The sequence below is a fragment of the Grammomys surdaster genome, unplaced genomic scaffold (assembly GCF_004785775.1).
Source record: "Grammomys surdaster isolate TR1022 unplaced genomic scaffold, NIH_TR_1.0 125947, whole genome shotgun sequence".
In the NCBI taxonomy this organism is placed as follows: domain Eukaryota; kingdom Metazoa; phylum Chordata; class Mammalia; order Rodentia; family Muridae; genus Grammomys; species Grammomys surdaster.
In genome coordinates, this window is record NW_021620769.1 from 1,974,505 (window position 1) to 1,992,064 (window position 17,560).

The following is a 17,560-nucleotide window of genomic DNA, read 5'->3' on the forward strand; positions in this document are numbered from 1 at the left end:
CGGGCGCCCCTTCCCGCTCCCCGCCCCTCAGGCGCCCTCCCGCGAGGTGGGAAACGAGCGGCCGCGGCTTTCTCTCCGGGTTTCCTCGGTTCACGGCGTGGGGCGCGCGCGGGAGACGCAGGCCTCGCTTAATCTCAGCCGGGCGCGCCGCCGGGGCTTTTCTCGCCTCACACCGGTCGGGACCCGGAAACTTGTGGGGGCGGCGACCCCCGGGCTGCCCGCGGGCGCGTGTCCCTCCGCGGAGGCGGCCGCGTGCGGATGGCCATGCACTAGGTTGGGCTCCCCTATGCTCCGGGAGAGCGCCGGCCACCGCCTCAGGCCGCTGCCGCCGCCGCCTCTTCCTGCCGCCGCTCGCCGTGTCCGCGTCGGAGCCGGAGCCCGAGCCGCAGCCTGCCCCAGGCCTGGGCGTCGAGCAGCCGGCGGCGCGGCCATGTGGGGCTAGTCCGCCCCGCGCACGCTGCAGCGGACCGGCAACATGGAGGCAGCCGTCGGCGCGCCCGACGGCGTGGACCAGGGCGGCGTGGGGGCGCTGGAGGATGCGACGCCCATGGACGCCTATCTGCGCAAACTGGGCTTGTATCGGAAATTGGTCGCCAAGGACGGGTCGTGCTTGTTCCGGGCTGTGGCCGAGCAGGTAAAGGACCCGGGCCCGAGCGGGGCGGGCGCGGGGCTGGGTGCGACACGCCGCCCGCAGCTGCCTGGCCGCCCACGGCGGGGCTGCGCGTGGCTCGCTGTCGTCACAGCGGCCCATTGTAACGCTGGCACGGGACCGAGTGAGGACATCTCGGGCGGCCTGCTCGCAGCGTGACCGCCAGGGACCCAGCGACATGCTGTTTCTGAGTTGTGTTCCGCATTCACCTGCGCTCGGTTTTTTAGCAGCCCAGCGTTCCCACTAGTTAACCGCATGTTTACTGGAGGAGGTGCGGCACCCAGTGTGACTGCTTCACAATTTTTTTTTTTTTAACCTGTGCTGGACTTTGGAATGCGGGGTAGTCGGTCTCACCAGTGTCACTCGAAACAGGAGGCCAACTTCGCTGTTTATGGAAAGCAATCTTCCTGTATAGGGTCTTCTCAGTGACTTCTCTGAGTAGGTCCCACACTAGATTATGTTGGAATCGGGCAAGGTGTACTAAAGAATTGACTCTTCTAAAAGTCTTTTAGTTATAGGACGGATTTTCAGTCTAGGCACATACCGGCTTTTGTCTTTTTCCTTACTGGTCAGATTTATTCCCAGTACAGAGCGAACATTTTATTAAAGAGAAGTCAGAACTCAGGAGTGGGAGGAGTTCTAGGGAAGAATACTGAAGATTTTTTTTTTCTTTTTTGGGAGCGAGCCCTTTTCCCCGTGTTATGTAATCAGATGTAGGTGTGGGGTCACCAGAACCCATCCTATATTTGAAGACTAGCTACTAAAGTAGTTGGATTAAAAAAAGTTTTATGTTACTGCTCTGGTGTGTATTTCATACCATTTACAGTTTGCTTTCCTTTGGCTTAATCTGGAGTTTTTATGGTTTTGTTTTCTCCCCCCCTTTTGTGCGCTAACTAGCTTTTAAGATTTCTGTTTTAGAATCACCAGGCTATGTATTTTTCAGAGGTATGTAAATATAGAACACTTTGCATTTATGATAGGTATGTCCATTGAAACATTCTCTGTGACGCTTCCCAAACCAGCCTACCATTTGACATCTCTCCTTTCAGAAATTTAGGAAGCTCCAATGTGGGTGCTGTGTTTCCAGCCCAGTCCTTACTGTAGGTAAACAGTCTGTTCCATTTGTGAGTTTTCCAGATGGAGAAGATTCTGCCTCCTTGGACTCCAGCACCTTTAGGAGCTGAAGAGGCGAAGTGAAGTCACCCTTGGTGTCTGTTTATACTGCCTTAGTGTTAGCAAGTTTATGTAGGAGGAGGTAGAGGTTAAGGTTTGGAGTTGAGTTATCCAGTCCCTATTTTAATTGAAACAGAAAGGTGTATTTCTGCCCTTGAGACGTGCCACAGATCCATGGGGAATAGAACAGAAGTTCGTGGGGACTCAATATCTGTACAGTGGCAAGAGCTAGTTGCACTAAGAGCTCATTGATATGTGTAAGCCCTGTTTTTGCCTTGGGATCTGGGTTTGTCTTAAAGGAACTAACATTTGCACATTTGGGGACTTTATTTTGAGTATATTGAGCCCAGATCTAGGGGAAGCTTAGTGTTTCAGTAGACACAGACTGAAGTGGTGGTGAGAAAGAGTGTGTTGTCAACCTCGGCTGCCTTTTAAAAATCTGTAGAAAGGATTTGTTTTTTGTGGAATTTCTTTTTTGCTGAAAATTTCAATAAATATTTTTAAAGAATCAGGAAGCTTAAATAGCAGTCCTAAGAGAGGAGACTTCACTTGAGAGTAGCCTTTCTCCTTCAGATTACCTGATTTAGATATGCTTTTTCTTTTCTTTTTTTGTTCTTTTTTTTTTACACTTGTGGATTTGGGCCTGCAGGAAGCCTGACCTGAATCAGCTCCTAGCCTTGTAGCTAAAAATAGGGCACTCTTAGAGGACTTGCTAAAACAGTGTCTCAGCCTTTCCCTGTGTTTATCATTACCTTGTCTTAAAGCTCTACCTTTAGCCTATTTTCATGGAGCAGCATACCAGACCATTTGAATTTTGAGTGTCCAGGGACTTGAGAAGTAATTTACTATTTAAAGAGTTTTCATTTCAGTCTTGCTTTTCTTGCATTGTTTGGCTTAGAATATCAAAATATTCTACACTTTATGTACATTGATGAGAGTTTTGCATCTGGGTAGCAGGTTCAGGTTGATGCCACGTTCTAAAATCTTTGTTAAAAGGAGAAAAAAAAAAAAGAGATATTCCTGACATAGTTGCTGATGAGAAACAAGCTTTACTAATTTCTGCCTGCCACCTGTTGTTAGGTGAATGGCTTTAACACTTTGCTGATGGTAGGCAAGCCCTATCAGATGACACTGTGGTGCACTCATAGTAATAATGCTTGATTCATAACAGTGTCTAATGAAGCTACTGGGAAAGATAGGTTGCCAAATGTCATTTGTTGAAATGGCAGACAGTTGGTGTTTTTAAAAATACATGGATGATTCTTTTAGAGTGTATAAGACTACTTTTTAATAATGTCCTAAAACAGTAAGGAAGGCTTACTTAGTTAAGCTGAAAAACAGCTGGTAAATTGAAAAGTTAACCCCAAAGGGCGCATCTTTGCTTTTTGGCTTGCTAGACCATACTGACAATCAGGGCAAATTGCATCTGTAGTTCTTGTGTGTAAATGAACCTTGGTTGTTATCCAGGAAAGGTGTAAAATGTGCAGCTGGATCCTCTCTTTTTTTTCTTAAATTCTCCTCACTTTAACATTAGAGAGATTCAGTTGGAGTTGTGACTCTTAAAGGTACATCCTCTTGTAAGGATATTTTGAAGTCATGCTTTATTTCAAGTGGGTGATGGTGTGGGGATATGGATTTTAACCCTGAATTTGGGAGTACTGGGAATACCTTCATTTTAAGATGCTTATTCATAATAGTATCTTAATCTCTTTAAACATGGTGAAAGTATTGGAGATTAGCATTTTATATGAAATTTAGTTTGTTTCATTTCAGAGCTCAAATTTTGATAAAATTCCAGTGAAGGTTTTTCTGTCTGTATTTTTGTTGAATTGATTATTTAGGGGAGGTTACAGATGAGAGGTCTGAACATACTTTTTGGTTGGTACTTTATGATTTTGTTTGCATTTATTCATTTATTTATTTTTTTTGTGTGTGTGCCTGTCTTTGAATATACCACTGCCTATATGTGACAGTTTGTGAGCTCAAACTCAGCCAGGGCCTTTACCAGCTGAGCCATCTTGCTAGTCCTGGGTTTGGATTTAAGGACAAATGCACATCTGGTGTCACCCAGTTTAGCATGTCTGCTCATTTGGGTATTTTGAATTTTGTAAGCTTGGTAAAAACTGACACATAATTATTCTAAAACCACAGTGGGCTTACATTTTCAAATAAATCTGTTTTTGATGAAAATAACTTTTATTTCTTGTGATATTGGAGGTTGAACTAGGGCTTTGTATGTACTGGAATCTTCCATCGAATGATAATCTTTTTTTTTTTTTCCCCTCTCCCCAGTCAGTGTTTCTCTATGTAGCCCTGGGTGTTCTGGAACTATCTTTGTAGACTAGGCTGGCCTTGAACTCCCAGATGTGCCTGCCTCTGCCACCTCAGTGCTAGGATTGAAGGTGAGCCACCACCACATCCAGCCCCAGCGGATTTTTGATTTTGAGACAGGATCTCACTCAGTTGCTTGGACTGGCTTTGAGTTCACTTAGTAGACCAGGTGGCCTTTGAACATGAAAATATCCCACCATAGGCTTCCTAGTAGCTGGATTATAAGTCTGGGCCACCTGGTCTGGATCTCATTCCCTTTTATAACAAGCACAGAAGAGCCTCAGCATTCCTAGCAGGGATTCTATTCTGCTTCGTAAGAAGTAGAGTGATGGTAGCAGATTGGCAACAGAGGAAAGCCTCTCAGGAGCACAACATTGTCCTCAAAGGAGTGATTTTAATGATCTGTGGAGAAATGGTGACACATTCTCTATAGAATGACATTCTAGGGCTGGGAGGCAGAAGCAGGTGAATCTCCAAATTCAAGGCCACCAGGACAGTAAAGGCTACACAAAGGAACCCTGTCTTGAAAAACTTAAAAAAAAAACCAAAAAACAAAAACCATAAAGACATTAGGCTAATAGAGCTGGTTTTTATATGTCTGATTCACTGTTAGTGCTGTGAAAAGACATCATCAGGCAACTCTTACAAAAGCATTTAATTGGGGGCTTGCTTGCAGTTTCAGAGGTTTATTTAGTACATTATCATGGTGGGGAGGATGGTATGTAGGGAGGCACTGGAGGAGGAGCTGAGAATACATCATGATCTGGGGCTGGGGGGAGCCATGCCATGCTGAGCTTGGCATGAGTTTTTGAAACCTCACATCTCCTAATCCTAATACTTTCAAATAGCTTTACTCCCTGGTCACCAAGCATTCAAATGTATGAGCCTGTGGAGGCCATTCTTGTTTAACCCACTGGACTATCATGTCATAGTGCTCAGCGGAAGGAGTTAAAATGAATAAAGTTAAAATGAATGAAGTTACAGAGAGGGAATGGACAGGCTTAACTTGGTTGTCACATATTTTGGATGTGAAAGAATAGCATTAGTTTATCACTTCAGTTTGCCTTTGACAAAATGCTTAATAATGTGCTGCTTTTCTGTTCTAGGTATTGCACTCTCAATCGCGACATGTGGAAGTTAGAATGGCCTGTATTCACTACCTTCGAGAAAACAGAGAGAAATTTGAAGCGGTAATTATTAACCTCAGATATGATGGGTGCTTACTTGGATTTACATTTTGACCATTGGAAATATTCTAGTCTACATTTCATAGGCTAGACATTTTAAAGTAATTTTTTTCTGTGAGAGTTTCATAAATGTATATATTCATATTGTAATTTGATCATATCTATTTCCCTTGGACTTACCCTAACACATTCCCTGTCAATCTCATGTCTCTGTCTCTTTGTCTCTTTGTCTGTCTGTCTGTCTGTCTTTCATTCTTTCTTTTTCTAAAAAATAACCCATTGAGTAACTCCTCAGCTAGAGTGTGTTCTTGTGAGCCCTTCTCCTATCCATACTGGAATTTTGACTATTTCAATTGTGTGAGTAACCACTGTCTATGAGTGCAAAAAGTCTGTGTTGTGTCTAGAAGACAGCATTCCACAGTGCTCCTCTCCATCCTTCAGATCAAAGTCTTTTTGTTTCCTGGTCTTTGGGGGTGGGGAGGTTGATTGATGTAGATGTCTCATTTAGGGTAGATTGCTCATTCTCATCACTTTTACTAGTTATGTCTCTGTTGGTCTCTGGCAGTGCAGAAGGAAGCTTCTCTGACCCAGGTGACAACAAAGAGACACAGGTATAAGGCAGTTTGCTACATGTCTATTTAGCAAAGGGAACAGCTGTAGGTTCCCCTAGTGCCTGTGACCTTCCTAGCCATTGTTCAGAAGGAATGACTTCCCTTCGTGGAGCAGGTTTCATCTAATCAGAAAGCAGTTGGTTTTTCCCAAGACAGTCATGCATCTGTTGGACCAGTGGGTATATCTTGCCTGGCCAGTCAGTGTTGTAGCATTTGGGGATTCAGGGCTGGCTAAGACTAGTATTTTCTCCCCCAGCCGCCTACATAAATACTACCTCCTGGTATTACAAAAGCTAGCCAAAGAGAGAACGTTTCTTGGTCAGTTCTAGCTTTATTTCTTTCTCTGTGGACCTCAATTTCGATTTGTGGTATAGTCAAATGCAGGGTCTTGCCTCCTAGTTGTAGTGGCAGTGAAGAGCAGTGGCAGTGACGAGCAGTGGCTGTGGCCTGCATTTTTCCGGTCCCTCTGATGGCTCCCTGACACTGAGAATGTGTGTGTTAGAATGTAAGAGAGTGAGCTTTACAATGTGACAGTGTACGATTTGTAGAAGATGTCCTGATGTGGAAGCAGCTGTAGGTGTTGAGAGACGTCTGTAGACTGAAGAGGGCAGGTGATCTTACGAGTTACATGGAGCACTTTTGCTAAGTTTACTGTAAATTAACTAAAATTGGACTCAGTGGTCAGATGGGAACACTTTTTGGCACTTGCCTTAGTTAATTTTCTACTGCTTTGACAAAGCACCATACCTAGGTAATTTGTTAAAGAAGCTAAAAATTTGGGACTCACAGTTGTATAGGGTAGGAGAATTCATTGACCATCGTGGTTGGGAACAGGCAGACAGGTAGTCATAGTACTTAAGCAGTAGTGAGAACTTTTGTTTGTCTGAGGCAGGAGACAGAGCCCATTCCCAGTGAGACTCCTCCAACAAGGCCACAGACCCTACTCAAACAGTTCTGATTGGAGACTAAACATTCACAAATATGAGCCTGGGAGGGCCGTCATTCAAACCACCACAGCACTTTCAGATTTGTCAGTTGTTACAATGAAAGAAAAAAAAAAGTTGGGTATAGACTGAATTAAGTTATTTTATGATAGAGACAATAAAACTATATCATAAAACTCTTGATTGAAATTATCCGATTTCTGGTTCATTTGCCTGAACCCATGGAGCATTAACCAGATTAATCTGAAAGTGTTGCTTTGGTATTCCTCAGTTCAGAATGACATCTGCAGTAGCCTATAATTTTCTTTCCTCTCTTATTTGAAAGTCCTGTTTTATTTTCTTCCCAGGCTTTCTAAGAACTCACCCGTACTTACTACTATCTTTTCATTTAGCCTTCTACCCGGGTGCCCTGCTTCAGTTGGCTAGGTTCCTCAGGTCTTCCCCACAGTGGTCTTCCTTCTCATGCTACATGAGCACTCTGTGGTGGCTGCTCCATTGTGCCCATCCAAGGTCTAGCTAGCTCTCATCTTGAGATGAGAACCTTTCCCAGCAACATTTCTTTTTAAATCCTTGTACGTATTTATTGCCATTACTTAAGTATTTATACAGATACTCATATTGTGAGTATCTTTCAGCATTACTGATAAAGTTTAGGTGTATATAAAAACCCAGTGACTCAAAGTGAACTTTAACAGTAAACCTGCTGTTGTTTGGCATATTTCTTAGACAGTATTCATATTAGAATTAAAAAGCAGTGCATGTGTGTATAATGTGTGTTCAAGTACCTTAGCTAGAAGAGGGCATCAGATTACCTGAAGCTGGAGTTACAGGTTGTTGTGTACTGCCTGCTGTGAGTGCTAGGGATTGAAACAAGTTCTTCTACAAAAGCAAGACATGATTTTATCTGCTGAGCCACTTTTCCAGGCCCCTAATATATTTTTTTTTCTTACAGTTTATAGAAGGATCATTTGAAGAATATTTAAAACGTTTGGAAAACCCACAGGTATGTGTATTGTATTTCTGCTTGTGTGTATTCAAATATGTTAAAATTCTTTGACAGAAAATTAGTAGTGGTGTGTGTCACTTGAAGTGACTGTACCCTTTGTGTAGTGTTTAATTGAAAGATAGTTGGGTGCCTTGAGGCAGAGACAGGTGGATCTCAGGTCTACACAGAGAAATCTTGGCTCAAAACAAAACAATAAAATAATAAAAAAGAAAGTTGATTGGAGCTCTTAGAAGTTGTCTTGCTGTGAAGAGAGAGCCCTGTCTTCTGTGTTTGTCATGGCATATGAATGTAGCATACAGATCTGTAACTGTAATTCCATGCACAGATGATTTGGAATGATCTGTTAGGGTATATGTGCAGTTTGGACAAGATGAAGCTTCATTTCTTGAGGGAAATGAGAGCAGAGAGTTCTTCTGTGGGGTGCCATTTCTTGTGATCAGCTGGTGAAGGGAACAGAGACTTGGAAAAGAAGGGTGACAGTTGTGTCAACTTCTACCACTGAGTGTCAGTCATGCTGAAGAGAGAGCCAGTAACCTCTCTTCCTCCCTTCCTCCCTGCTTGAAAGGTTCCCACTAAACTGGGTTTAATCCCAGCACTTGGGCAGAGGCAGGTGGATTTCTGAGTTGGAGGCCAGCCTGGACTACAGAACAAGTTCCCAGAGCAAGTTCCAGGACAGCCAGGGCTACACAGAGAGACTGTCTTGAACAGTCCCCCTACCCCGACCCCTCCAAAGCCTCTCACTGAAACTCCCTTTCATAGAATGTAGACTAAGGAGATATCTATCTATATCTATCTATATCTTAGTAGCAGTGTTTTCTTAGCACGTTGTATTTCAGTCCCCATAAGCCTCATGTCATGGGGTATGCATTAGTTAAGGTTCTCTAGGGAGACAGAACTGAGGGAATGAATGCATATTATCAAAGGCATTTATTGGGTGCCATTCATGGTTTGAGCTCAGTAGTCTAGCAGCGACTGTCTGAATGCTGGAGAACCTAAGACTGAGCCGTGGCTATGTCCACAGTGCTGGATCCCTCAGCAGTCCCAGTTTGGTTACTCTCTTCTTCACTTCACATCAGAAGACAGGAAACTTGGTTCGAATATCAGTGAAAGGTGGCGCAGGGTACATAGATACATGAGCAGTGTCTGGGAAATGTGGGCATGCAACAGCACTGATTTTTGTTCTGTTTTTTGTTTCCCTTAAGAGGTGTTTTTTTTTTTTTTTTAATCTCAGGCCTGCTTGGGAAAGCCTTGCTTTGTTCTTCCTGCCCACTTGAGTCTTCCCTGTCTTAGTTAATCCTTCTAGGAAATAATCTTACGGACCTACCCAGAATTATGTCTTATGATTCCAGATCCAGTCAAATTGACTACTAAGATAACCACCATAGAATGCTTTTAGAAATTCCCATCCTCCCCTATGTAGTTACAGGTAACACTGGCAGGGGCTGGAGAGACGGCTCAGCAGTTAAGAAAGAGCATTTGTTCCTTTTGCAGAGGACCTGGATTGGATTCCTAACACTCACATGGGGGCTACAGTTCAGGGGATTTGACATCTTCTGATCTCTGAGGGTACCAGGGACGTGTGGTACAAATGCATACATGTAAGCAAATACTCTCACACATAAAATACAAGTAAGACTAAAAAAAAAAGGAATATTAGCAAAGGGAAAAGCTACGAAGAGTGAGGTAACGGTAGAGGGAATAATCCAAGAGGAAGAGTGCATCTGTGATTGGTGTATCTGACTGATGGATCCATAACATCATTTCCAGTGCTCGACAGTGCAGTATTTCTCTGTAATAGGCTAGAAGTCAGACATAAATTAGGAATGTGCATGTGTTAGAAATATAGATGGGAAAGGTTAATTCAGGTGCATTTACAGCTCAGTAGACAAGGCACTGAGAGTGAGTGCATACTCAAAGTCTGAGTAGGTCTCAATAAGCAGTGCTTTAGATGAAGGGCATTGTAAGCAGTAAAAACTGAGTAAGATGGAGTCAGAGAGTAGTGAGAGAATAGTCCCTGTGTGGAGTAGGATGTATGTGCAGATAAGGAGTAGTAGAAAAAGATGGTGGCACACGCCTTTAATGCAGCATTCTGGTGGCAGAGACAGGCAGATCTTTGAGTTCAGTGTCAGTCTGGTCTACAGAGAGAGTTCCATGACAGCAAGGGCTGCATGGAGAAACCCTGTCTTAAACAAACAAACAAACAAACAAACAAACAAACAAATGTATGTTTTTGTGAACTAAGGATGACTTTTTCCCCCCCATTTTCAGAGTTATAGATGTGCTATTAGCATGTTTGGCTGAAAACTTGATGAGACCAGAGACATCTATTTCTTATTTTTAAAAATAGCTAAAACATTTTTATTTAAATCATAACAATTGCCCATAATTTTGGGGTATGTTTGTACCTTTCTGTAGATATATATAAGGTGTAATAACTAGATTTGGGCTGTTGGTGAGGGTCTGTCACTTCAGTTATCATTTCTTGTTGGGAATGTCTACAGTAGTTTTCCATTAGTATTTTGAAATACACAGATGTAGCCAGTCTGAGTGGTGTTCTCACTGTGTCTTAGGCACTGGAATCCAGCACCTACTCCTTATCCTCACTAATCGTCCTGTTCTTTCCTGCTTCCCAGGCTCTGTGACCACCACTCTACCCTGCTTCTATTGTGGTCAGGAGAACTAGAGTGTTTGTCATAAAGACTCAATCATTTAAAGTATTGTTTTTATTTTTCTTTTTAAAAGTATATTCTTTAAAGCTGTGCATTAGCACACGTCTTTAATCCCAGCACTTAGGAGGCAGAGGTAGGCAGGTAGGCAGATCTTGGCAGATCTCTTGAGTTCTAGAACAGCCTGGTTTACAGAGAGAGTTCCATGACAGCCAGGGCTAGATGGAGAAACCCTGTCTTAAACAAACAAGAGTGTTTTTGTGAACTTTGTTAAAGTCAAATTGGCGTCTTCTCTTACATGTAGTGTCCATATGGATTTAACATTTATCCACAGCTTATTTGTTCACAGATCGCCAGCACTGATTGAGTTTTCAGTCAGTCATTCTTTAAGAAATTCCCACATGCTTTTTAGTGTTTAATTTGGCTCCTGACAATTATCAGTCTGCTTTCTAGGTTTTGCTTTTGTAGATTTATAAAAGGAATGAAAGAATTTGTAGTCTCACATATTTGACTTGCTTGCATAATGGGAGTACTTTTAAGAGTCATTTACATTGTTTTTATTTCTATTTTGTAGGAAGTAGTCTTTTGGATAGATAACACCTTATCTGTTAGTTCATTCTTGACTGTTTCCCACTTGTGGGCTCTTAGAATTGGATTCTAGTTTCTCTTGGAGAATGGAATTGTTGGGTCATAAGCTAAATACATATTTAACTTAATGAGAAACTTTCCAGCTTTTCCAGAGTGGCTGTATGGTTTTTGTTTACTTATGAGCCATGTAGCTCTAAAGTTTTGAGTGTTCGTTGTGATTTTAATTTACATGGTGATGAACATTTTTAAAGTACTTATTTGCTCCATGTGTCTCTACTGATTAGATAGTTGTTCATAAATTATTTTTTTTAATTGCTGTTGATCTAAGTTATAAAAGTTCTTTCTTTAATGTAAGTCCTGCATTGGCAGTATATTTTTGGAAGACTTTCTTACAATTTTTGTTTTGTCTTTCCATTTTCTTTCTTTCTCTGCTTCCTCCCCCCCCCCTTCTTCTTTGGATTTTTCAAGACAGGTGTAGTTCTGGCTGTCTTAGAACTCACTCTGTAGACCAGGCTGGCCTACCTGCCTGCCTCTGCCTCCCAGGTGCTGGGATTAAAGGAGTGTACCACCACCTCTTGGCTCATTTTCTTTTAAGAAATAGAAGTTTACATTTGATGGCTGAGTTTTAGGAAGACGATGTTTTGTGATGGCCATTGTTTACTTATGCAGATTATAACAGAATTTATTTGGAAGATTACCTGTAAGAAGATACATTATTCTTATTAGATATGGCTGGCCGACTTTGTTAAAAATTATTTTGTTTTATGTTCATGATGTTTTAATTTCATGGCTATATATGTACCGTGCATACCTTGTGTTTGTAGATGTTAGAAGAGGATCCTGAATTTCCTGTAAGGCACTGTGTGCGTGCTGGGGACTGAAGTCTGGGTCTACTGCAAGAGCAGCAAGTGCTCTTAATGCCTGAGCCATCTCTCCAGTTTTAAGTTTACATTTTTGAATTCAGTATGACCCTTGTTCCATAAGTGAGGAGAGCTAAACAGTCTCCTACTAGTGAATTTCCTCTGCCAGAGGGTTTCATATGGAAGTATTTATGAGAAGCTCTGAGTATTAGGATAAGGCCTATTTTAAAAAGTTGGTTTCAGTATGTGTCACCTGTTTTGTTTTGAAAACCAAAGCTGATTTGAAAGCACTAGTGAAACATAAGTTTGTTCCTGAAGTTACAGCACTAAAATGCTCTGTGTGCTGCTTTCGTTTTGGAAGTGGCAGAGTTTGGTTTGTCACAGCTCATTCATAGTATCTTTGTATTAAGACTATTGCTTTCACAAGTAACCTAGGGCTGCATTCTTATATTACAAGGTTTTTGTCTTGAATTTCCTATCTCTGTTGTGAATTTAGGATACGTTTGCATTAGTTTTCTTGTTGCTGTGACCAGATACCTAATAAGGAGCAACTTAAGGGAGGAGAGGAGCACTTGTTTTTCTTGTTTTTTTTTTGTTTAATGTGTGAGGTGATAGTGTCATTCTTGGCTTTGTGGTAGTGAGCGTGTGTGTAGATGTTTGCTCACATCTCAGAGGACCAGGGAGCAGAGATGAACAGGAAGTTAGCCTGGGCTGTTTCTCTCAAGGCATTCTTCCTCCCTACTCTGTCCAGCTAGGCTCTAGAGTTCCTGAACCACGTCAGCAGCTGGGATTGTAAAACAATCCCAAACCATAGCACCCCCTTCTAGTTCTCTGTGCACATACGTGTGCAGATGATATAGCTTAGTTATTAAAAAAAAGGTTTTCTTTTGACTTTGTTTTAAAAACTTACTAGACTGGAGTGATCTTTCATGATGCTCCTTTGCAGTCTATGCAGCATGTTCTACAGAATGGACAAATCAGAGTTTATTACTTGAAGTTTTTGGGAATTTTTAACACCATGACAAATATATGTTGCATTGCTAATTTTGTATATACTTTTGTGAGCATACAAAACATTCCATCAGGGTAAATTAAACAGACTTTGAACTGCTGAGTCAAAAAAATATAGGGGCATTGTTTCTTTTCTTTTTCCTTATGTATTGACCGTTTGCTTCCCAGAAAGTCAAGTGACTTCAAGCAGTACAGATTTGCTTTGTTCTAAGATGTTCTCTTTTGTACCTTGATTCATTCTGAAGGTGAAATACCTTCTCTTTATGTCTCATTCTTGGCCTTGTGTGCCAGGCCTCTGAGTACTGGGTTAGAAGGTAGCTCTTGGTATAGGCGAGTTCTCAACGTACACAAATGACTACTGCTCCTTGTACTAAGAGTATTTTCTGTTAATCTTTTATTTTATTATAATGAGTTACATATGGTCATTTTCATGTAGTATATATGTGTTGAGCATCTTTTCCCCTTTGTCCCACTAGAGACTTAAAAAAAAGCTTGTCTTTTATAAATATGATGAATGTTTTGCCTGCTTGTACACCTTTGCACCTGTGTATGCAGTAGTCAAGTAGACTAGAAGAGCGCAGATCCCCTGAAACTGGAGTTAGACAGTTGTTAGCTGCCTTGTGGATCCTGGGAACCAAAACTCAGGCCGTTTATAATAGCAACAAGATGACTTATCTGTTGAGCCGTCTCTCTAACTCTGTTCTCTAGGTGACCTTATAATATACTAATGGTATAGTTATATAAAGGATGTTTATGGCTGGACAGTGCTGGTGCATGCCTTTGATACTAGCACGAAGAAGGTAGAGGCAGGCTAATCTGTGAGTTCAAGGCCAGCATGGTCTACAGAGTATCAGGAAAGCCAAAGCTACACAGTGAAACCCTGTCTTAAAAAAAAAGGTGTTTATGGAGAATGTTTATGATGTATATTGTAAAAAGTGAGATACTTACATGCCAACTTTTCTTTCCTCAATACAGGAATGGGTAGGACAAGTGGAAATAAGTGCCCTTTCTCTTATGTACAGGTAAACCGTAGAATGCTTAAATAAAACAGTAAAATAAAATAACTGGAAAATTAGTATATTACATTCAACTAAAATTTTTAAAACTTCAAAGGTGTTTTATACCTCAATTGTCAAAGACCTTCCCTAAGGTTTTTAGTCTGTTCAATGGCATCAGTTGGAATTTGATGGTTATATGGCACTGTTTAAATGCTTTAATTTCTGAGGGATTTTTGAAAAAGGCACAGAAAATATTAGTCTATGTCCTAAAAACTATTGTTTATCAGCTTCATAGAGAAAGGGCGTATTCTCGGGTCATTACCATTGGATGGCCCAGGAACAGAGCTCAGGTGCTGTTCTCTTCTCATTGCTACAGTTTCTTTGAGAGCAAGGCTTCCTTTTAGAATTGTCTTTGAAGTTATTCATGTTGTAGAGTTTACATATGAATTCTTTTGAAATTTTAATTTTTAGAAAACATGCTTCTGGTATTTTATAGTGCAGTTATTTCATTTTTTTTTGTTTTTGTTTTTGTTTTTTTTCCTGCTCAACAGTGCCTAGAACATTGCCTCATACAGATAAATGAATAATTTCAGTTCATGAAGTATATTCTTTTAAAAGTAATATCTGAGTTTTATTTTCAGGAAAGATTTTGTAATATATCAGGAGCCAAATGTTTCTCCTTCACATGTAACTGAAAATAATTTTCCTGAGAAGGTAAGACTTTTTTGAAGTATTAAAAAATATTTAAATAGAAGAGCTGCTTAGTGCTACCTATGACTAGGATGCTAAGCTGTGCTTTTAAATGACTGTTCGTATAGTGCTATATGAAATGCATGGTAGTGTTTCTTCAAGTTAGGTTAATCACCATGTCATTTAAAAAACATGTCTATATGACCAAGATTATTACTGTTCATCATGACATTTAAGTAGTAAAGTGACTTGTGAAAGTGAGCTCTGCTTTGTGTCCAGACATATCCTGCTGGTTGTGTTTCTCTTTGTAGAGATAATTTAGTAGCAATGGTATCACTGCATCATGTGCTCACAAAGTAGTAGAAGCGGTTGAAAAGTTTTATGAAGCCTAGAAAGAAAAAAAAAGCCAATTCACTGTAAGAGAATTTTACTTTAGTGGAATCATGCAGGCCAAGGTGAAGGAAGGACACTGCTCCTTTTATGAGGGGGGAGAGGAAGTGAGTGGAATGCTACCGTGGAAGGATGAGAAGAGGGCGGGGCATGGGGAAGGCTGGGTGTTAATGGAGCTTTGCTCTTGATCTGACCTTTTCAACTACAATTTTTGGGTTATGGCATATTTTTATTCAGTAAATGTACATGTATTGTAGTTAGTAATCAGTTACTTAGAAAATACTTAAAACTGACAATTAGGAAAAACTTACTGATTCTGTCTCACAGAAGTTAGCATTGATATGGTTTTAGAATACTTTCCTTTCTTCCATTCCCTTTCCCCTTCCCTTTTCCTTTATTCTCTCCCTTATTTATAACTTCCCCTCTTCTTTCTCTTCTTTCTTCTCCTCTTCTCTTCCCTTTCCTCTTCTCTTTCCCCTCTTTCCAAAGTCCCACTGAATCAAAATCTTAATTCTCCTGCCTTAGCTTCCTGTGTGCTGTGATTATAGGCATGTATCACTGAACTTGACTTGGAATGATTTCTACAATCTTTTAACTATTTTTTGAAAGATTTATTTATTATTTATTTTTATGCCTATGTTTCTGTGCATGAGTGTACAGATGCTCAGAGGCCATAGGTGTCAGACCTGGAGGTTCAGGTGGTTGTGAACTGCCAGATGTGGGTGTTGGGAGACAGACTTGGGTCTCTGCTCTTAACCACTCAGTACCTTAACCTTTTTGTTCTTTAAGTAGTTGAGATCATATGTGATGTCTGGTGTTTATTTTAGGCTTTTGAGCTGGTGTCTTTATATAGACTGGCTTTTGCCTTGTGATCCACCTGCCTCATCCTCCTTAAATGCTGAGATTACAGATGTTTGCAATGACTTGTGACTTCTTACTGTCTTTTCTTTCTTTCTTTTTTTTTTTTGGTGGTTTTCTGTAAACATTTTCAGAATGGCCGTGGTGGGCTTATCTGTAACCCCAGCACTGGAGGTCACTGAGCATAGGAGGGTCAGGAGTTTGAAGACCAGTGTCCATTATGCAGTGAGTTTGAGGTCAGCCTAGGATACATGAGACTGTCTCAAAAAAACAACAAAACAGAACTTAGCTGTGTCAGTGCTGTCTGGCTTTTCACCATACTGTGGTGGACTAGTTTGACAACATTAGAGCTGTGTTATTTCTGAAATAGGATTTTGAGAATGTGTTATCCAGAGGCTTTGGAGACAGTTTGCTTTGTGAATGTTAAATGTGATTGACTGAAATGTTGCTTACTTTCCCTTCAGGTGTTACTGTGTTTTTCAAATGGAAATCATTATGACATTGTCTATCCTATAACGTATAAAGATAGTTCTGCTATGTGTCAGTGTAAGTATTATCTTGTCTTCAAATAGGAATTATAACCTAAACCCCACAACCTATGTAAGGATTTACATCTGTTTTTCAGGTTGTTAATGTACAGCTTTAAAAAAACTCAAGTGATTGAATAAACGCTTCATTTGATGTATTACCATTGGCACTATTGAGATTTGGGGCCAGATTCTTCTGTTGGGGTGCTTCCTTGTGCATTGTAGGATGCTTTAGTAGCATAGTAGCTTCTTCCCAGTAGATGTCAGTAACATTTGCTACCTCATTGTGAAAACTAGTTTCTACAGGTTTTCCCAAATATTTGCTGGTTGGCTGAATTCGCCTCCACTCCACACAAGTAAGAGTACTGGTTGAGGAGGAGAGAAATGGCTCCTTCTGCTTTCAACTCCTTTTTTCTCATATAAATAGTAGCGTTGCACGTGTAATTGCTTTTCTTTTTTTCCTTTCTGTTTTTTGAGATAGTTTCAGTTATGTAACTGTGACTGTCCTGGAACGTCCTATGTAGACCAGGCTGACTTTGAACTCAGAACCACTTGCTTCTGCCTCCCAAGTACTGGAATTAGACATGCACCACTACGCTTGACTTTTTTCTCTAGTCTTAAGTGATCAGTAAAAGTAAGACTAGTAAATGTTTTTAAAGTGTAAGGCATGTTTTTGAGGTGGAAATATTGAGCTATCTTTTGGGCTGCGTCCTCCCTTTCCTAGTTAGTCACAGTCAGACATTTAAGCTTTGGGAAGGGTAAGCCTTTGTAGCCTGCCTCTCTGTACTGCCTGTGGGTGAGTCAGATTGGATTTCCTTGTACTCGGAATCTGGTCTGTGAGAGGATTATGGGGTTCATTTAGATGGTGGGCGTGAATTCTTAGTGCACTTAGTTTCAGGAAATTTATTGTAATAAATGAGTTTTACAGTTGACCTGTTTTTGAATTTTTATTATAAATTTTTCCCCTGTCTCTATTATTATTTATTTTGAGACAGGGTTTTTCTGTGCAGCTCTGGAACTTGCTCTGTAGACCAAAACTGGCCTCTTAACTCAGAGATCCATCTCGTCTGC

The 17,560-nt window shown here is 40.9% G+C and overlaps 1 protein-coding gene across 2 annotated transcripts in view; it reads left to right on the forward strand.

Annotated features, from left to right (window-relative positions):
• The first annotated feature begins 244 nt into the window (after positions 1-244).
• Otud4 (OTU deubiquitinase 4) overlaps positions 245-17,560 on the forward strand; it is a 44,711-nt gene continuing 27,395 nt past the window's right edge. Inside the window, exons 1-6 of one of the 2 annotated variants that reach the window (XM_028753385.1) lie at positions 245-634; positions 5,260-5,343; positions 7,848-7,898; positions 14,002-14,048; positions 14,666-14,738; positions 16,427-16,508. In XM_028753385.1, the coding sequence (XP_028609218.1) occupies positions 476-634; positions 5,260-5,343; positions 7,848-7,898; positions 14,002-14,048; positions 14,666-14,738; positions 16,427-16,508 (496 nt within the window). In that variant the 5' untranslated portion in view covers positions 245-475. The remainder of the gene's footprint in view (positions 635-5,259; positions 5,344-7,847; positions 7,899-14,001; positions 14,049-14,665; positions 14,739-16,426; positions 16,509-17,560) is intronic. The other variant, XM_028753384.1, reaches the window with a different exon arrangement.